This window comes from Ciconia boyciana, chromosome 7 (assembly GCF_034638445.1).
Source record: "Ciconia boyciana chromosome 7, ASM3463844v1, whole genome shotgun sequence".
Lineage (NCBI taxonomy): Eukaryota > Metazoa > Chordata > Aves > Ciconiiformes > Ciconiidae > Ciconia > Ciconia boyciana.
This window is the reverse complement of record NC_132940.1, coordinates 47,803,190-47,822,227: the sequence shown is the minus strand read 5'-3', so window position 1 is coordinate 47,822,227 and position 19,038 is coordinate 47,803,190. Positions and strand designations below refer to the sequence as shown.

Genomic DNA, 19,038 nt, shown 5'->3' with positions numbered 1-19,038 from the left:
TGGCAGGACCTGTGGACGCATGGAGAGAGGAGCCCACGCTGGAGCAGGTTTGCTGGCAGGACTTGTGACCCCGCGGGGGACCCACACTGGAGCAGTTCATGAAGAACTGCAGCCCGTGGGAAGTACTTGCATTGGAGAAGCTCATGGAGGACTGTCTCCCATGGGAGGGACCCCACGCTGGAGCAGGGGAAGAGTGTGAGGAGTCCTCCCCCTGAGAAGGAAGGAGCAGCAGAAAAAACGTGTGATGAACTGACCACAACCCCCATTCCCCATCCCTCTGCACCGCTCAGGGGGAGGAGGTAGAGAATTTGGGAGTAAAGTTAAGCCTGGGAAGAAGGGAGGGGTGGAGGGAAGGTGTTTTAAGATTTAGTTTTTATTTTCTCATTATCCTACTCTGATTTTGATTGGTAATAAATTAAACTAATTTCCCCACGTCAAGTCTGTTTTGCCTGTGACGGTAATTGGTGAATGGTCTCTCCCTGTCCTTTATCTCGACCCATGAGCCTTTCATTATTTTCTCTCCCCTGCCCAGCTGAGGAGGGGAGGGACAGAGCGGCTTTGGTGGGCACCTGGCATCCAGCCAGGGTCAACCCACCACAACATGGTAGCTGAATTCACCAATATATTCAAAGGCTACTACGCTGACAGCCATCATGTTAAACAAAGCAAAGATGACCGTGCACAACCTGTGAACCCTACTGTAAGTAGTCAGACTTATATTCCAACCACAACAAAACCCCCAACTCCTATAGGAGGTATTTTTACTTGGTTAAATAAAGTAGAACCTAGTAGCCTCTGACAGACACCTGGACTTATTTGCAACTCCTGTTCTAAACACAGTTAATAAGCACCCAAAGAAAGCTCCTGAAGTTACATACAAATCCCCTTCCTCGTGGACTGCAGGACCATGCCAGGGCCCCGAGTTCATGCTCAGATGGGACTTGCAGCTGCCACAGAGGATCTGAGCTGTAGAGCTTGCCATCCAAGCCACCTCCCTGTAACGATGTCTCCCAGCCTCCTGCAGTCCCCTGGCCTCCCTCCTTTCTGGTTCAGGGTGCAGGAGCTACTGCAACACTATTTATATACAAACCGGCTACTGCATAAGCAGTAAATCCAAGTACTGAGCAGCTGGTGGTTGCTCTACCCAGTAAAACTTAATGTACTCAGAAGAATGACTGTCAGATACAGTGAGCATGAAAGCTTGAGCTCAGGAAAGCACCTCTGCAGATCATGCGGAATTTGACCGCAAGCCATGGAAACACTCAACACAGGTTAGTGCAACTTTGGGAAACCAAACAGATACAACTAATGACCAAAAAAGTCCAGCATATTAAAAGCCATCAGGTATACTGGCAGCTTTTTCCACCAAAAGCAAAAGCATTTTATTCTGCCTTAATGCAAATATCATGGTATAAGTGAACATATGGAAGGATAAAAGATTTTTTTTAAATTATACAAAAAAGTGATGGCAAAATATTTTTTATTTTAACCAACACAGAAGATGTACTATATGCCACTTAAACATGGAATTGACCTTGCAGCAGGAGGTTTAGCATGACTGTGTACAGCACTAGGGGAGATGCTAGAAGAAAACACTACTTAAATTATGCATTATCTCATGAACTACACTATTGTAGTTAATGTGTATATCTGTAAACTATCTGCTAATGTGCATGGAACAATTATTTACATTTCTTTAATTAAATAAAAATATAAACAGCCATATATTCCATAAAAAAAATTAAGGTCTCTTTGCAAAGAAGTATCAACTAAAATGGCTGGTCCTCATAATAAAATTATAAAAAGGCAGGATTATCACCAATATCTCAAAACAGAAAACATGCAAAGGAAAGACCTTTTTGCATCAGTCATTCCAAGAATTTCAGTATCAAAGACGTTTAGTTCCTTTTTTAGATTTTACTTATATTATCTCCATATTGCAAGATGAGGGTGGAGAGCTGGTGATTACAGACAGCAAAATTGGAAATAGTGTAGGAAAAGCTGTGTGCCAAAGCAACAGCAAGGTACACATAACATCACCTTATTCAGAGTGTCAACAATGTCACTAGAGTGTTTATCCCAGTCTTTTACGAAGCACTTTATAGTGAGGTCTACAATAAATACGCAGTTCTGACGACCTTGCCATTAAAGACTGAAAAAAGCTTTTCCATCGCCTCATTTGCATGAAAGGGGCAAAAAAGGTTGAAAATAACCAACCTCCCTTTCTGTTTTTTGTCACTGCATTTCATTTGCTCTCAAAGAACACCCCAAAGTGATTCTGAAAAATGAAAAAGAGAAAAAAAGTTAGGAGATTCAGACTGCTGTTAAAAGAGGGGGAAAAGTTTTAGATTCAATTCTTTTTCATCTTGACAATTGTGCGTCTAGACGTTGAAATGTGTAAAGGAATATTATTTAAATGACACTTTTTTTTCCCTGACTACATGTTTATTGTGGAGTAGAAAAAAATTCATCACACACACACAAAAAAAAGTTGCAGCAAATCCCTTCATGGAATGGCATCTCCTTACTCTTAGGGCTTTCTGCATCCAGACACAGCATATGGGTGGTAGTGTTGCAGTCAAAATAGATCACCCAGCGACAAAGCTTTGCCCTCTGCCCTTCACTGGCAGAGGCTTAGCTCCTTTTCTTAAGGCAGCATGCCATTTTGTCTATGTTACGTGTGGGAGCCAACAGTGGATCACTGGGACCCCAAAGAGAAAAGAAGCAACCACCAGAAAGCACTTGCGGTACTCCTGTGGCCTAGGAGACAGCTTTCCAGAGCAGTCAGCAGGTGTCATTTTTAATGGGACAACTGGGACTTAATCCTTTGGCTACCCAATATCGACTTCCACTGTTGGATTGCTACCAGTGGAAGTTAAAAGAGTGATCATCTGTGAAACAGGCCAATGTGCCTGCAGCTCTATTGTTTCTGATGCAGTCTTCAAAAGATGTGTTCTATCAGAACTTAACCGAGACTTCTTTTGCAGCCACAAGGATCAGAGAATGAGCTAGAGTGACACTGAGGGGCTGATAATATCTCCCTAAAACTCTGGCGTGCTTCCCTGAAGAGGTGGCTAGGAGGTGAGAGGTTACCTGCATCTACAAAAAAAGGGCTTGGCAGGTAAAGTGTTTCTGGGACAATTTTTCTGGGGAAGTGACCCGCAGTTTGTCTATGCTGAAGCTTGGTGAAAACATCTATTTTCGTCTGTCCTGATGAACTTCAGTGAACAGAAGGATTCACAGCCCTCGCTGGGGCAAGGTGCAGAGGCCAAAGACCACACTCCAGGACAACCCTCTGCCCCAGCCTTCCCAGGCCAACGTCCCACAAAACAGTAACACACCTGCATGGACATACTTTAGCACTACAATGTCAGAGCTACTGACTGAATACCAATTCAGATTTGAGCTTACTATTAGGCTGCTCGGAAGTGCTTATTCCATCAGTATTGTGGTGAGTTCTTCAATTTTACAGCTAGTGTTTCACATTAGCTAAAAATGAATCTTTATTTCCATTAAAGAAAAAGCAATGGAAGATGTTACCATTCTGAAAACAGACGGAGAAACTTCTGCTTCTTTTTACTGCCTGTACTTAATTTACCAAATGCATGCCCTTAAAACCAAGAAAATGAATAGCTTGGGATGGCATAAATCTTATACTGTCTACATAATAGCCACAGTGACACAGAGAAATGTAAACTTCATTGTGGCACAAACTTCGTTTGCAGCCAAAATAAATTGTAGTACTTATCTCAAAGTGCAAGCAGAACACAAAACATTTTAGAAAAAGAAACATAAAATGAGTCAATGACTCATGCTGGTCAACCTTAAATTAACATCAGCATACATCAATAATGGAATCATAATACAGGAACACTGAACATTGCTACTATTAAAGTAAGAACGTATCATTTTCAAGAAAGCGTAGCTGTAAGTCTTTTACTAGAAAAATTGTATGTTTCTATATATTTCATTTTTTCACATTTTTTGTATTATCAGTTAAAATACATGCAACATATGTTGATCTCAGGAGTGAGAGGGAAATGAAAATAACTGATATTATACATTTAGAAAAAAACACAGGTCAAACTGAAAGCTCTCATGTCATTTTCAAATGCCCTCCTTAAAACTGCATTTGACAACAAAATGCATTCGGCTTATTTTGCACTTGGCTTAGAATTCAGGGCAGTCCACAGCTCTCACCCTTCTAAGTGTTTGGGAATGGTAAACAAATTGGCACATAATTACATTCTGTCTCTTAGCAACCTTAACTGTCTTGCAGTGAAGTTATTGGGCTTTTTTTTTCTGATGCATTCTGGTAATGACATTATTTCTACAAATTTTAGACCCAGTCTGACAAACCCCTTTTGTACAGAACCTCCTGGATTAGCCCATCATTAAATGACAGCAAAGATCAGCTAGTGAAAGCTACCATCTTGTTTATAATCTCTTGGGAAGACAATTCACAATAAACATATACTGAGGACAAACAAATGAGTAAGTAGGAAGAGGCTAGTCAAAATATTTTGTCACGAGCCTAAATAGCCTTTTCCACTGCTGTAACTGCAAACAAACACAATATAGAAACCTGTGGTTTAAATACAAAGCTTTAGATAGCAAAACTCCCAATTATTTAACTGAAGAGATGAAATTTGAAATTCTGGAATACAATAGAGGTTTGGGCCAGTTTTTCAGAAAAGATTTTATTTTGGTAATCTCTTTTGAAAATGCAATCCCACTTGTAGGCATGAAGGAATTCTGAAAAGCCGGTTCTTTCACTGCACACGAAAAGGGAAATACTGCTGCCACTACTCCACTTCTGCAGACCTAGGACTGTGCAGTAGTAGCAGACTGCTAGGAGCGGCTGTAAAAATCTTCACCACATTTCAGTGGGGTGGGCAGGGCCTTTGTTCAGTGCCTTCCTAGGAAAGACATAATCTCTAAATTCTCTTTCCCTCTTAATAATATCAGAGTGGGTATTAATAACGAAGTAGTTAAAGACGCTGAAAAATCAGTACTGTCATAAAACACAATTAAAACAGCCCTAAAATATTAATTTCAAATGCCCTAAAATACCTTATCCTGCCAAGAGGCTTTTTATTACACACCATTTTAAAATGTCTCCTTACTCAAACGCTGATTTTGCATTAGAATCCTTGTACCATCGCTGGCAGAGATGCACGGATACACACTTCAGAAGAGAGCACCTTTCATATCTGTGTCCCTAATAACAAACATAATACTGCTTCTCTGTTTAATGGTCAATTTATGTACAGGTACCTCTCTAAATTAATTCCCAAAGCAGGTTATTGCTCCCTTATTGTGGAATATCTCTAAAATGGTAACCAAACAATAAACTCATTTGAAACAGAACACAAGGAACCAGCAGTGTCTCACTGAATAGCATTAATTATAAGTATTTGCACCTTGACTGATTACTTGGGAAATGAAGATGAAAATCTGACAGACTGGAACTGGACATTGAAAATAGATTTTCCTTAAGTTCAAAAGCAACAACATAAATCACAAAAATGATTAATTTCAGCACACAGACTTGAGAGTTGGTCTGTCTATAACTCTTGCTAAATTGCATCTGCACAGCAGAAATAGGAGACTAAACTTAGGGGTTTGGGGGGGCAATTACTAATTAAGACTAATACAGTCTTTTCACCATGTTTTGTTGCTGTGCAGAGTGTTGTTCTCCATTTTAGTCAGACACCTGGCGATGTATCTGGACTCAAATGAAGTGCTTGCCACAAAAACCTCAGGTTCCAACTAGATGAGAAAGAAAAACCATGCCACTTCAGTCAGGCATCCGATAGAAGAAAAGCAAACAGAATGGGAAAGGGATTCCTTTCCATTGTGTGCTGTTTTGGTAAAGAATCAGTTTTCCAGCAGCTCCTCTCTGAGCGTACAAGTGTGCTCCTCCTCAAGAACAGTGCCAGTGGGCAGCACAGATGACACCAGCAGCAGCATACACTGCGCCTGCCCTTTAGCAATGGAATCGGGGCAAGACAGCATTTCTGCTGTTCTCCTTTCCTTTGGGGACATTAAGATGCAAACAGACATACTTGCTCAACTCCAGCCCCACCTCTTAACTTCTCTTTGTTCACCACCACTCATTACCTTGAGGTTGCAGTCCCTCAGATTTGCTAATCAAGTGCCACGCATAACTTCTCTTGAACAAGCAAAGTTAGGAAAAACTTGTATCAGGCTACATTTTGCTGGATGAGAAGTTAGAGATCATTGTCATCATCATCATCGGGTTTAAAAGGAAGTGTGTTAAGCATCAAGGAACGAAGGTGTTTTCAGGCAAATGTTTTGGGAATGCTTTGTCAATACTGCAATAGACCAGGGTTTTTTTGCTCTGTCCTCACTTACTCTCCTGAAATCTAGTAAAAGCCAACAGGAGGTGAGAGCAGAAAATGTGTCCAAAAAAAGCAGTATGTTGTTCACTCAACTGCAAAGACCCCCTTAATTTCTAATAAAAAAAAAAATTCAAAACCCCACTATTTTATCTTTGCACATAGATTTTTTCCAAAAGAAAGACAAACAGAAGAAAATACCTATAAGCAGAGTCTTGTCAACCTTCATCCATTTTTTTAAAAACTCAACACAGAATCTAAGACGAGAGGAAGGAACTCTGGCAAGATGATGCTGATGAAAACACTATGATGCTCAAATACAGTTTCCCTTTAAAAAGCTGCCAGGGCTAGGGCAGTCACATGGCAAAATGGTGTGTGCCTGGGTCTGTGCGTGCCTGTTTAATAAGCCATGAAGCGCTTTGGCTGAACTAGCGTGTGTGTCATGTGATACACGGGTTGCCATGGCAAGTACATATGCAGTTCTTGATCTGCTTCATCACAGACGTAGCAGAATTCAGATTAACAATGCAGGAATATGACTTCCTAGGAAAAAAAGCTGCGCTTTGCTTAGTCTAACAGTTCAGATGTAAAGCTGGAACAATTTAAATTGTCTGTTAAGTGGTATTTGTGATATGCCGATTAACAACTTTTAATCTCAAAACAATAGCCATGTAACACAAACACTATCAGTTCAGTCTTTGAAAGCAGCTGTATATTTGGCATATGTTGCAGTACATGAATTTCAGTATACTTTTCCATTTAAATACACAGAAAATTGTATTTCTGCTTCAGCCCTCAAAACACAGATATAACTGGTAGAGAGAGGAACAGGGGACAACTGTTCCAGGGAAATAACAAAAAAACACATCAAACCAACTCTAAAATTTAGTCACTGCTTTTTTTATGTGGTAATCCACAGGCTGACACTCAACATGAGAGATTCCTCTGAAAGACGTTCCTGACACTGAGGTAGAATACATATCATCAGAGTTTTAACATCTGGTACCAAAATTAAGCAGCTTGCTAACACAACAGGCTGATAAAGACCTGCATTGTACAGGCTGCCGTTTCTAACTTGGTGACAGGGTATGGCTGGAGCTATTTGCAACCCAAAGCCAGGTTTGTAGAGATGATTCTGTTCCTGTAGGGGCAGCCATAGGACCGTTTTACCTGACTGAGGTCAGTTCCAGCGAGGCACACCGCTCCTGCCCTTTTAGGAGCCTCACAATGGTGCCAGAATCTACCATGAAATGCCCAAAGACTTTTGGCATACCTTGACCTTCAGCATTTAATACATGTTCAGGTGATTTTCATGTGTGCTACTGCTCCAAGAGAAAAGATACCCAAGTCCTGAAATAATTTCTGATACTACAGAATAAACAACCTCCAAGCAAAAAATTACAAGGAGCTTAACCATAAAGAGTGAGTGCCCGAGCCTCTGAGCGATTACGTAAAAGCAGGCAGACCTCAATGCAATTGGAAGTTTTAATAAAAGTTAGCCCTTTGTCTCCATGCTTTTCATAGAAGTGCTTGAAAAGAGATAACCTGTATTGAAAAGACAATTGATTCTCTCAGTGTTTCCTTCCAGCAAGAAAACCAAATAAAAATTAAATTTGAGTTAAAGCCAAATGGAATCCCCCCGCCCCTACACGAGCTTCCAAACTCTTCCATCACTTACATGGAGCTGGTCTCAAAACCTACAGCACCATTCATGCCTGTAATTACTACCAACTCAGGGCATCTGGAAGTGCAGAGCTCTCCCAGCACGTAAAGAGCAAGATGTTGCTTTTGTTCTTTCCCTTTATTAGAAGATACTGTGTTGGGACTTCATGGGTTAATTTCTGATCCTTCTCGTTTTTAACCTTATGCCTCTTACTCCACTTACATTCTTCATGTCCCCATACACATCTTCCTTACAGTGTGTATCACAGGTTTTTCTCCAATAGCAATAAAAGAGAAAATCTCCATTGCAAATCACTTGCTGATTTAAAGGAATCAGAATACTAAAACACAAAGTGATGCTTCAGGATTTCCTCTCCATTAGAGTGGGCTGCATTTAGCGTTGATTGTTATTGTTTTTAATCGGATGTCCATAAAATTGAAGACCTGCATCACTACTGATCCAATCAAGATGTTTCTCCCATAATGAAATTGCATAACAGATTATATGGATTTTTACTGAAACCAACTTTAATCTCTCTGCTCATGGAAGATGAATATCAAAATCTAACCACGAAAATATCGGATACAGTTTGAAGATGCAAATAACTGGTTCTGTTGTGCTACTCGGTTTTGTTTATTACAAAATTGCTGCCATCTCTCTCAAGTTCATCTCATTACCAAAAATTAGAAAAATGAGATCACTAGTCAGAGCTCCTACTAATGTGATTTTGGTGCTAGCAGACTGATTTTTTTAATTAGCCTCTTTTTGTTTACTTATTCAGACTTGCACATTGTGGAGGGCTGCAGGATTGTCTCATGTCAGAGTTACAAAGCTGAGCATAAGATAAATAACTTCTCACATTCCCCAATACATCTCTTTCAGCTGTGAGCTTTCTGCAGGCAGCAGGAATTTGCTTCTCCATAGCTGCATGCAGAGAAACAAAACAAACTTTACGTTTAATTATAGAAGATTATTCTCTAGATGGGCTACATTTTTAAACAATCTCTTTTGCAGTACTAAAGGACTCAGCAGTTTCCTTTTGTCTTTAAAGATTCAATTAAAAGTATGTTTCAGAAATTAAATTACAGCATGAAATTAGCTAAGGGTATGAAATACTGCATTTGCCCTAGCATTCAGGGAAAGGCTGTACAAAGCAATTCACTTAATGGCTCCTAACATGTGATCTCAACTTAATAAATAAAGTGCCCTCAGCTAGCAGAGGATCTACTGGTGAGATCCGCCCTATATAATCCACCAAAAGGAGAAATGGATTAAACTCAGGTAAATCTTATTAATTTACAGTAAACCCTACAGTTACTCTCATTTTTGATCTTTTAAAATGTTACAATTTTGTCAAGTAACACGCTTGTTGGCAGGAATATTTCTGTGGGTTTTAGCTGGCTGTGGCCCTCTCAATCTTTACATGTTCCAGAAGCATCTGCCAGAGTCTATTGGAAGTGTTTGTTTCTCTCTAGCTTTCAGAGAGTACTGCTGGATGAAATTCATCACAGCCACTGGGGATACACTTCAGTTTAGTCTTTGCTGTACTAATATAGGAAAGGAAATGAGCAGTCCCCTAATTCTTCAGCTGTCCCTTTAGTCACCTGTTGGGTACAATTTCAGCTCATGCTGCGAACTGTCTTTGTGCTGCGTGCATGCACTGGGTTACTGTTTCAGAGGAATCTCATTTCCATTTGGGGTCCTTGGGTAGTGTGCAATAAAAAATAAAATAAAAACCAGTTCCACTTACGGCTGCCTTCTGTGGGACCAAACCAGCTCATTTTGCTCATTTGCAAGCTTCCAGCAGCTCGCACGGGGAGCTGCAGCGTTCGCCCCCAGCAGTGCACCGGCACTGCCAAGCCCAGTTGAGTGGGGCTCTCCCGAGGGCTGAGCGGTGCCCGCCCCACACCAGCTCGGCCATGGCCTCTCGGCACAGGAGATGGCTGCTGGCTCTATATTGTCGATGAAGGCCCTGTGCTGAGGACACACTCCACACGCTGGGGTTTTTTTGGTTTGGTTGGTTTTCTTTTGGTTTTGGGGTGGTTTTTTTTAATATTTTTAAACTGACTTCACTTAGAATTACAAGTCAAATTAGAGTAGAAAGCCAGAAGGAAAAATAAAAGGAGTCTCAAATTAAGTATAAAACCTACAGCTAGTAATATCTCTGCAATCCATTTCTTCTCTAATCTCTCCTTACTCCCATTTTAATCCAATCACATAAAAATCTAATAAGTGCACATGCACATTCCTGTTTTCATACAAATTTTAGCCACTGATCTAGCATAATTCAGCAACAAGATGCCCATCACTAGATGCTTCTGTTGCAGAGGTGGTCTGTACTGACATTCTCTGCTTTCAGGGCTATACCCAAGAGCAGACTCTCTTCTTTAGGCTAAGAAAATAAACATCCTGATTAAATTATCAAGCACCATACTATTTTTGTGCTTTCCTGTGGTGGTAAATAAAAAAATAAATAAAAGCATGCGTAGCCTGTCAGAAGGGTGCTGAGAAGGAGAACATGCAAAGGGAACAAATGCCTGACAGTTGGGTGGGGCATGAAGTAATCTTTATTATTATTAAAGATAGCAAAATACAGCTGTGATTTATGGCCCTGGAAAGAGCAATGCACTGAGCTGTTTCGCTCAAAGAACCTATTTGTTTTTCTTCACCTTTATGCACAGGTATTGTTAAACAATGGATTTTCCTGAAGGCACATGAAGATTCACTTGTATTATTCTAATGTTAGCACAGACCTTCATTTCTGCTGGGTTCTCAGACAGGTGCTGTGTGTTCCCAGTGTTTATTGCAGACAGTTTTGACAGAATTTCCAAAGTGCATGTGACTGAACCTGCATGTGTGCACGTGTAGGAGTGTGGCTAGCTGCAATTTTGCTACTTAGGGGTCCTGAGACTACTTTCTGCATGTCTTCTGTACAAGTATCTGTCCTTCAGGTTGTAACATGAGTTCTTAATTCAGGTCACAGGCAAATACAGTATTTGTCAGGTGTCAGTGAACTTCAGCATGGAGTATTTTTTGGTTACTGGAAGCCTTGAACAGATCAGTGCTTCAATTTTGCCAGCAGTCCCAGGCTAGGCGTTATTAATGTTACATGGCATATATTTGTGCTGTTTTACTGAATGTATTTCTCCATTAATGAAGTCCAACCTAGACTAGTTATAAAGACTCTATCTGGGCACACTTCAAAGCAGTATTCCTTTTTTTCAATCCAGTGTTCACAATAACAGTGTTTTTATATTTCTCCTCTACTCTATGCAATTTCATAATATACTTGAAGACATTTTCCAAGCAAATGCAAACCTTTGACTAGAAATAGCAGCACCACCAGAACCCTAGGGAGTTGTGCAAAATATCTACTTCCCCACAGCTCTACATGCATCTCTGTCTTGCTAAGGGGGGCTTTTTGGTTAGAGGCAGTGCTGGATAATTTTAACTACCAGGTTAAAATTACAATCCCACATCCCATAGTTAAAGAGTAATAAAGAAATAGCAAAAAAATCCCCCAAACTAGAAATAAAAGTGGAATGGGAACGAATACCTAAAAACTGGACATTAAGATCCATACACCCCCCAGCGTCTTTCAGCAATGGTACGTCAAGGACTGTCTCCCAGTGGTACAACAGACCTCCTCCAGAATGACTCAGTCTGCCGAGGAGGCACCAGCCTGTAGGTTGTATGTGAACATGCACCCAAATGGAATTGGAGCAAGGCCAGTTCACTCATTTACACAGGTGGTCAGACAGCCTGCGAATACCAGCAGCATGGAGCCACTTAGACTGGATTTTTACAAGCAGAAGAAAAGGGGTCTGTAACCCATTCAGAAATCCTCTGGGCTCTCTATAACCCCACACTTCCAATTATGCTTTTAAATATAGCAAATGAATCTTGAGAAAAAATGCATCCACTTACATGGTGGGCCAGTATACATCTGAGCAATTTGTGGAATGATGAAGGGGAAGAGATCATGTAACTTCCCCGAAAAAGCGTAAAAGTTGAGCCCTAAAATAATGGAAGATTTATTGAAAATAACATCAAGATTTAGATACCAAACTGGTAACGATTTCTACTTTATTTCCTTGATACTTGGGATTACCAAGCAGGCTATCAGTCTCTATGGTAAATTTTAAATGACATTTGTGGCATGACTGTCCTAAAATAAAACTTCTCAGAATAACAGCAACAGCAATATAATATAGTTTGCATTGTGTCTGTTGTTTATTTTGTGTGGCAATAATGCAGGCAGCCATATGGATATGAGCATTTGGAAGGGAGGATTTGTTGGCTAGATCATCACATCTGTTTACTTATAAATGCAACAAAAATACATTTGGAGGTCACTGACTGCACAACCATTTTACATACTCTTCATGAAAAAAAAAAAAAAAACAACAAAAAAACCCCCACAACTATCAACACTACTCTTTCTACACCAACCCACCTTCAAAAGAGACCCTATGATATTTTCATGAGGCAAAGGTTTTGAAATCATACTAAAATTAGTCTCTATCACACCTCATCAGCCCCTTCCACCATAAAGGTGGTATCACAGCAATAATTTAATCTAGGATGAAATGAGTATGCAACATGTCCAGGAGGAAGACAAAGAAAACAACCAGTGCCACAGTTAAGCTTCCTCATAACACACACCCTTTGGTTAAAGGAACACATACCACTGACCTCATATCCAAAACTCACATTCACAGAGTGAACTTAGATTTGAATTAAAACAAACAAACAAAACACCACAAAAAACCCACAAAAAACCCACACCAACACACCTAACCAATAACAAGTTCACAAGCTTGACATCTCAATACATCTCAATAATGTGCTTGCAGGTATTTCAGCTGAGCCCCTCGCCATGATCCAAAATATTTATTGCACTTCCTTCACATTTTTCTTGAGGTCTGGCTGTAAGCATATTGTAATCTAGTAAGCATAAGTATTCCTGCAAATTTAGAAATGCATAGATCACTATGCAAAATTTCAACTACAGAGAAATGTTCAGGAAAAAAAAGAAACAGTACTTTAAGCATTCTTTTATCTAAAGTATTTTTCTGATTTCAAGACATAATTATAAATCATAAGTTCATAATGAAATTATTTTACTTAGGTTATTTTTGATTCTGGTAGAAATGTTTTGGTAGAAACACCTCAGCGTGTCCATACACTCTAAGATTACACACATTTTCTCAGCTGAACAGAGCTTTTGGCAGTGAATAATCCCATGCATAGAAATATTTTTGTATTTGCTTGCTGTTGCCCACGCTTGATAACACTTAACTTTTAGCTGAAGGACACATAACTTATGTCTTGTTTACAAAGGAACCTAAGGACAGAAACTACAGAAAACTACAGGCAGCTAATACCTGAATTCAATTACTTCCACAACCTTAAAAAAAAAAAGAGCAAGAGAAAAATATGATCTTACTTTTGCCGATGGGTTAGTCTTCAATATTTGATTTGCCAAAGGAAGGAGAGGTTAGGATGACAGCTGTTCATTACAATTCCTGTTTTATTACAAGAGCTTAACTCTGCCACTGGCTGGCTGGCCCATTTCTGCTAGCTTTAGCACAGAACAGTGCTCCTAAAAGCTCCTCCTCTTGACAGCATCTGTCTGGATACTTCCCTCAATGAGCAGAAGCCCTCAACAGGCTTTCCACAGAGCCATTTAGGTGCTGGGAATGAGCTACAAGTAAGGGAAACCATTAGAAGTAGAAATAAATATTTTGATGGCTAAGTCCAGGATTTGGCAGGTGGAAATTCATGCCCACTAACACCATCAGCTTTACACCAGAGCAGTCATGTCTTCATAGTGTTACAAATCAAAATGACGACAATCCCGACAGAAACAGTAGCTTAAATGATGCCGAAAAACTAGAAGCCAAAACTTTGAAAGCATACATCTCCTGTGAAAGCGTACAACCCCAGCCACTCCCTATGATTAATGCAACACACCTCAGCATTCAGAGGAGGAGGAGGGTTCATTATTTGTTTCTTACCAAGATTTTGTATTTATACAATCAAAAAGCAGCACTGGTGAAGTATCCACACCAGTATACATCCAGACTATGTATAATAGAGATAAAGTACGTAATTATAAGTATTTCAATTATGGATGAGTCAAAAAGCAACTGCTCATTCTAACAGATGCCCTATGTAAACTCAAAATACTCACCTTTTCCCTGGCACCCATAACAGCTGAGGCAAATCTACCTTCTGTTCCCAGAAACGCTGCCTACGGCAGATATTGTATCATGGCAAATGAACATCTCACAGTACTGCAACTTCATTGCCAGTGAAAATTATACTGCTTCATAACTTTATTTGCAATTTATAAGCTCTGTGGGCAATATGCCAGTATGTTCTCTTGGTCTGGGCACAGCCGTCTGAACAGGCAAGTAGTGAATGATCAAGTAGTGAGACCAGACTAATAAAAGATGGAAGAAAAAAGGTCTAAAAATGAGGCCTAAAATATATATACACTAACATATTTATTGTGGCTTACTCTCAGCTACTGATCAGCACATTAACCTTATTTTCTCTGCATGATCACTAAGTACCATACTAAAATTAGGTCAGAAATTCAGATCAGATCAGCTGACTCAGCCCAGCAAGATCAGACAAAGACTAGTTGCTTTTTTTTCCAATCCAATACGATGTGTTTTATCCTCTGCAATATAAAATAGATCTATACATTTTTCCCCACAATTAACCTATCAGAACCACACACGTTGAGATAGCAATCACATGGAAGGCACATCAGTGCTCTTGAAGAAACACAACACAATGAATCCTTAGGAAGGCAAAACATACAATCAAATGGCTTTTTTTTTTTAGGTCATTGTTCAGATCTTGTTTCCAAACTGCTCAGACTAATGCATTTCAATAAACTTTTAAGTCATTCAGCATGGTTATGAGATGATTTAGGTAAATAACAGCTGCTTCCAAATAGCGTTGTGTGTGAATATCACCACTTTATTAGATAATAAATTACTCATTACTATGTTGTTAATATACATGATCAGCCTTCTTCTAAAAGAGATCATCTGAACACTAAAATTGAATAGCTTCTCAAAAATTCAATAATTGGACTATTAGGTAATTTTCAGTAGGTGCCAAAGACTTATAGCTGCTTTATTTTGATTCCCATGAGCAAAAGGAGAGTGTTTGCTGGAACCCGCTCTCCTGCTCAAAATCTACCTGCGGTTAATCACAGGGGATGACTCCCTTGTTGCTAAGGAGATTGTTTTCAGCTGTTGATAGTCTCCATACTGGTAGCACTGTTATCACTGCACATGTGCACCACTTGCTATCTAGGCCACACTATAGGGAATTAGGGATAATATAAATACCCACCAAGATAAGGTAAAGACATAAGGAAAATAGTACAGAGCAAAGAAGAAATCAATAATCCTACTTTACCTTTCCTGACTGCTGTGTTTCAATAGACAACATGATCTTGGGTGAATCTCTGGAGGTTACTACAGGGAGCAGACTCAATTGCAATCAGCCTAAGTGACTTCAGACATTGTGGTTCCTTTTAGTCAAATCAGATGTTCTCCCCTAGTCTGCCATTGCTTTTAGTTTTCCTAAGGAAGGGTTGATCACAAATATCTCATTTTCCCTCTCCAATCTTACACAGGAAAAAGACAGAAAAAAAGACTCAAAGATAGCGTTTTCCAAGATTTCCTAAGGTGTTTTTCCTACTTTGTTTCCTCAGGCAGGTATTGTTTACCCCCTCAGTGTTACTGAGATAAGCCAAGTGGGGAGGGAGTAGAGGGGAAAACCACAAACATGGTTTCCCACAGAAGAGCACTGTATCCAAGAAATGTTGATGCCTCCAATCCACACACATACACATGCTGTTCCTCTGATAAACCCACTATATTGCTAGTAATCTTCCTTGTGTCTTCTGATTCTGTATCTGAGGAGCACAGCACTGTTCTCAGTGATCTCAGTTTAGCATGAGCAAGAAATTCATGATTTGGCTCAGCCCTAAATCATCTGCATTTATCCAGAGCTCTTCATCAAATCACTTTGCCAAGATCAATAAATAAGACCACACAAACCAACCACAAGGTAGGAAATACTGTTACCACCATTCAAGTTAGGTAGAGAAGCTTGTCTAGAGGGCTATAAAGAACCAGGTAGGTCCACAACTTACTCTCTCATGCCCCAATAAATTTGTACATAACAAAACCTGTTCTGGCACTTAGTGACCTTTATGGTCCCACATACTCCAGTGCATGTAAACAGGTTAGCCAGAGCACAGCCTAATTAGCTGTCAGCTGTGAAGACTATATTCTAAATACATCTGTATACATTGACAGTTTAACATAGCTTATCATCACATGAAGAAGTTGCCACAAGGACTGGGGAATTTATTTTTCCTGCCAATTCTAAATTAATCACATAGTGAAATTTCAATAAATTCAAAATATTTACAAATCTGGGGGGGGGGGGGGGGTAATTATTTTCCTCAGTGGGGAAGAGCCAGCAATGTAAGATGAGAAAGTACTCTTCATTTCACTACTTTAAAACAGCAATTTATTGACTAGCACTTTTGTATGCGCTCCCTTAGCAGGTGAGACAGATTCAAATTCTTCCTCTCCTTCATATAACTAGAATTTAACTTCCCTCTCCATCATATTAAGAAATATTTTGAGGTGGGTCTCCCTGCCCTTTCCTTTTGGAAATTTTGCAGTTTATGTAGCTATTCAGTCATCAAAAGAGAGAGATGAACTCTAAACAAAGGTGGCAAGAATGAAACAAAATTCGTATCCAGCACAAATAAAAACAAACAAAAAAACCCCTCCTACATTAATCTGCTGCAAGGAAAAACATTTTCTCTCATTAAGTTATGCATAGTATAGCTCCTGCTAAAAGCAGCCTGTGCCTTTGACTCCCCAATAGTTTGGATTCCCCTAAACATCACCCAGAAGTTGAGCTGACAAGATAATAGTCCAGAAGACACCAAAATACACATTTCATGGACTCTCATTATTCACCTTAATTTCACTTTAGTCTTATTCCCCCAACCAAATTAGCAACAAAAAAATTCTACTTCCTGGAATGTAAAGCACCCGTAATTTTGCTTTACATCACTGCTTCTCCCTCCTCTGTCAAACTGTATGTGCTGCTCTTTTGCTTTAAACATTCCATCAAAATTACCAGACTACCGAGGCGTTGCTGGAACGTTCACAGCACAGCATGTCTATTATACCTGGATGTACAGTACCCAAGACATAGCATAAAATTTAATCACTTAAACTGAAATACAGAAGATTCACGCTGAGGGGAAAAATTCAAAGGACCTATCAGTTTGTGCTCAAGCCATCCATTTGCACATAAAAGTTTAGCATTTGGATGGATGATTTACCTGTATTACACAATTTGTCCCTCTCCTCAAGAAAATGCAGGGTTTTTATATGCAAATGTGTATATAATAAATATTTATATCTATCCCATTCAACCTTCTTTGCCTCTCCAACAGGCTACAGAGATTTCATTACTATCCATTGCCACAAGAAGCCAGGTCATGTGAGTGCTCCTCTCATTAACTGTCAATTAAAATCAATGGAATTGTTCAAGAAGAGCCATTACAGAGTTCTGCCCATCAGGGGCTTGATCCATTTTACTTTAAATGATTGCAATATTTTTACTGATTTCAGAGCATGCAGAATGATGAGGAAATAATAAATAACAGACATTTTTTTTTTTAAACCTCAGACAGAAATTAGCTAGCTTTGAAAATTTACCAAATTTAAAACATAAACTCAAAGAGAGTCTATTTTGATCTGTGAGGCTGTCCCTGTCTTGCAAGAGTTCATACACCAATAGATCTTTGCACAAAGTACACATTGTCCATCGAAAAGCACTGAGTGGATGCAGACCTATTTTCCATTAGATCTACATCTCCTACTCCAAACACCTCAATGTTTTGTTACAGATCACACCTGCTGAAGATGCCACACATGCTCAAACTGACTACATTTGGATGGGAGTACTTTCTTCCATTGAGGGAGGTAGAAACATTCAGCATCATGTCTACACAATGTAAAACACGTGCAATTAGCAGCCTGACATGGGCCAATGGTCTGTACTGCTTTTACTAGCAAGCTGCTTAGAAATCAACTGGTCTACACATATTTACCATATCTGAGAGTGAGCCCCTCACTGTTCATTCACTCTGCCAGACCACTCATCTTTTTATCAAAATATTTACCGTTTTATTGCTTCTTCTTGTTTTCGGCGTTTTTCACTCTTTTCTTTCAAGTAAGCCAGGTTTGTTTCATTCCTCATGCGATCATTCTCTCGAGCAATGTCTGATGCATTCTGTATAACCAAGCCATCATAGGCCTTCATCCCCATATCTTCAATATACTGGAGAAAAGCGCCCAAAGTGACCTCCTCCTGATTAGAACTCATCATCTTGCAGGAGATAATGAACAAAGGAAAGCAACGTTTCCTGCAGGTTGAAAAACACATAATACCTTCATCAGTAGGAAAATAGCTTATGGTTTATGACAGCGAGATTGTGTCAATTGTAATTAACATCTCTGTAAGAGACAATTTTTTAGACTTTCTCCTGTCTAAAGGATAATAAACAAAGCAATTCAGAATACAGAACAAGAGGAGATAAAAACCAAGAGTCTCTTCTTTCAAGTGATGTAGATCCATCCAGTTATACATTGTTCAAATCCCAAAAAGGTTTTCTCCCACCCCTTCCCTTTTCCTAATACCCTTCAGTTGCAACGACACTGACCTCCCTGAATCTCAGTTTAAATTGGACTGAAAAGGCTTCCATCCCAGGACAACAGGTCCTTTTTGCAGTTTAGATAAAGCTGCACCAGAGCAGACTGCCAGACAAAATTCCTATTCCGCAGGATATTCCAAAGTTCAGGTGGAAAATACTGTTCCAGTTTTGGAACTAAAAAAGTTCAAAATTTTCTTCAGGTTCAAAATATGGAAAGAAATATCGTTAAATAGTTT

The 19,038-nt window shown here is 39.5% G+C and overlaps 1 protein-coding gene across 1 annotated transcript in view; it reads right to left on the bottom strand.

Annotated features, from left to right (window-relative positions):
- NYAP2 (neuronal tyrosine-phosphorylated phosphoinositide-3-kinase adaptor 2) overlaps window positions 1–18,486 on the bottom strand; it is a 139,078-nt gene extending 120,592 nt beyond the window's left edge. The window contains exon 1 of the mRNA XM_072868618.1: window positions 18,272–18,486. Within this exon, the coding sequence (XP_072724719.1) occupies window positions 18,272–18,477 (206 nt within the window). The 5' untranslated portion in view covers window positions 18,478–18,486. The remainder of the gene's footprint in view (window positions 1–18,271) is intronic.
- Between the last annotated feature and the right edge of the window lie 552 nt (window positions 18,487–19,038).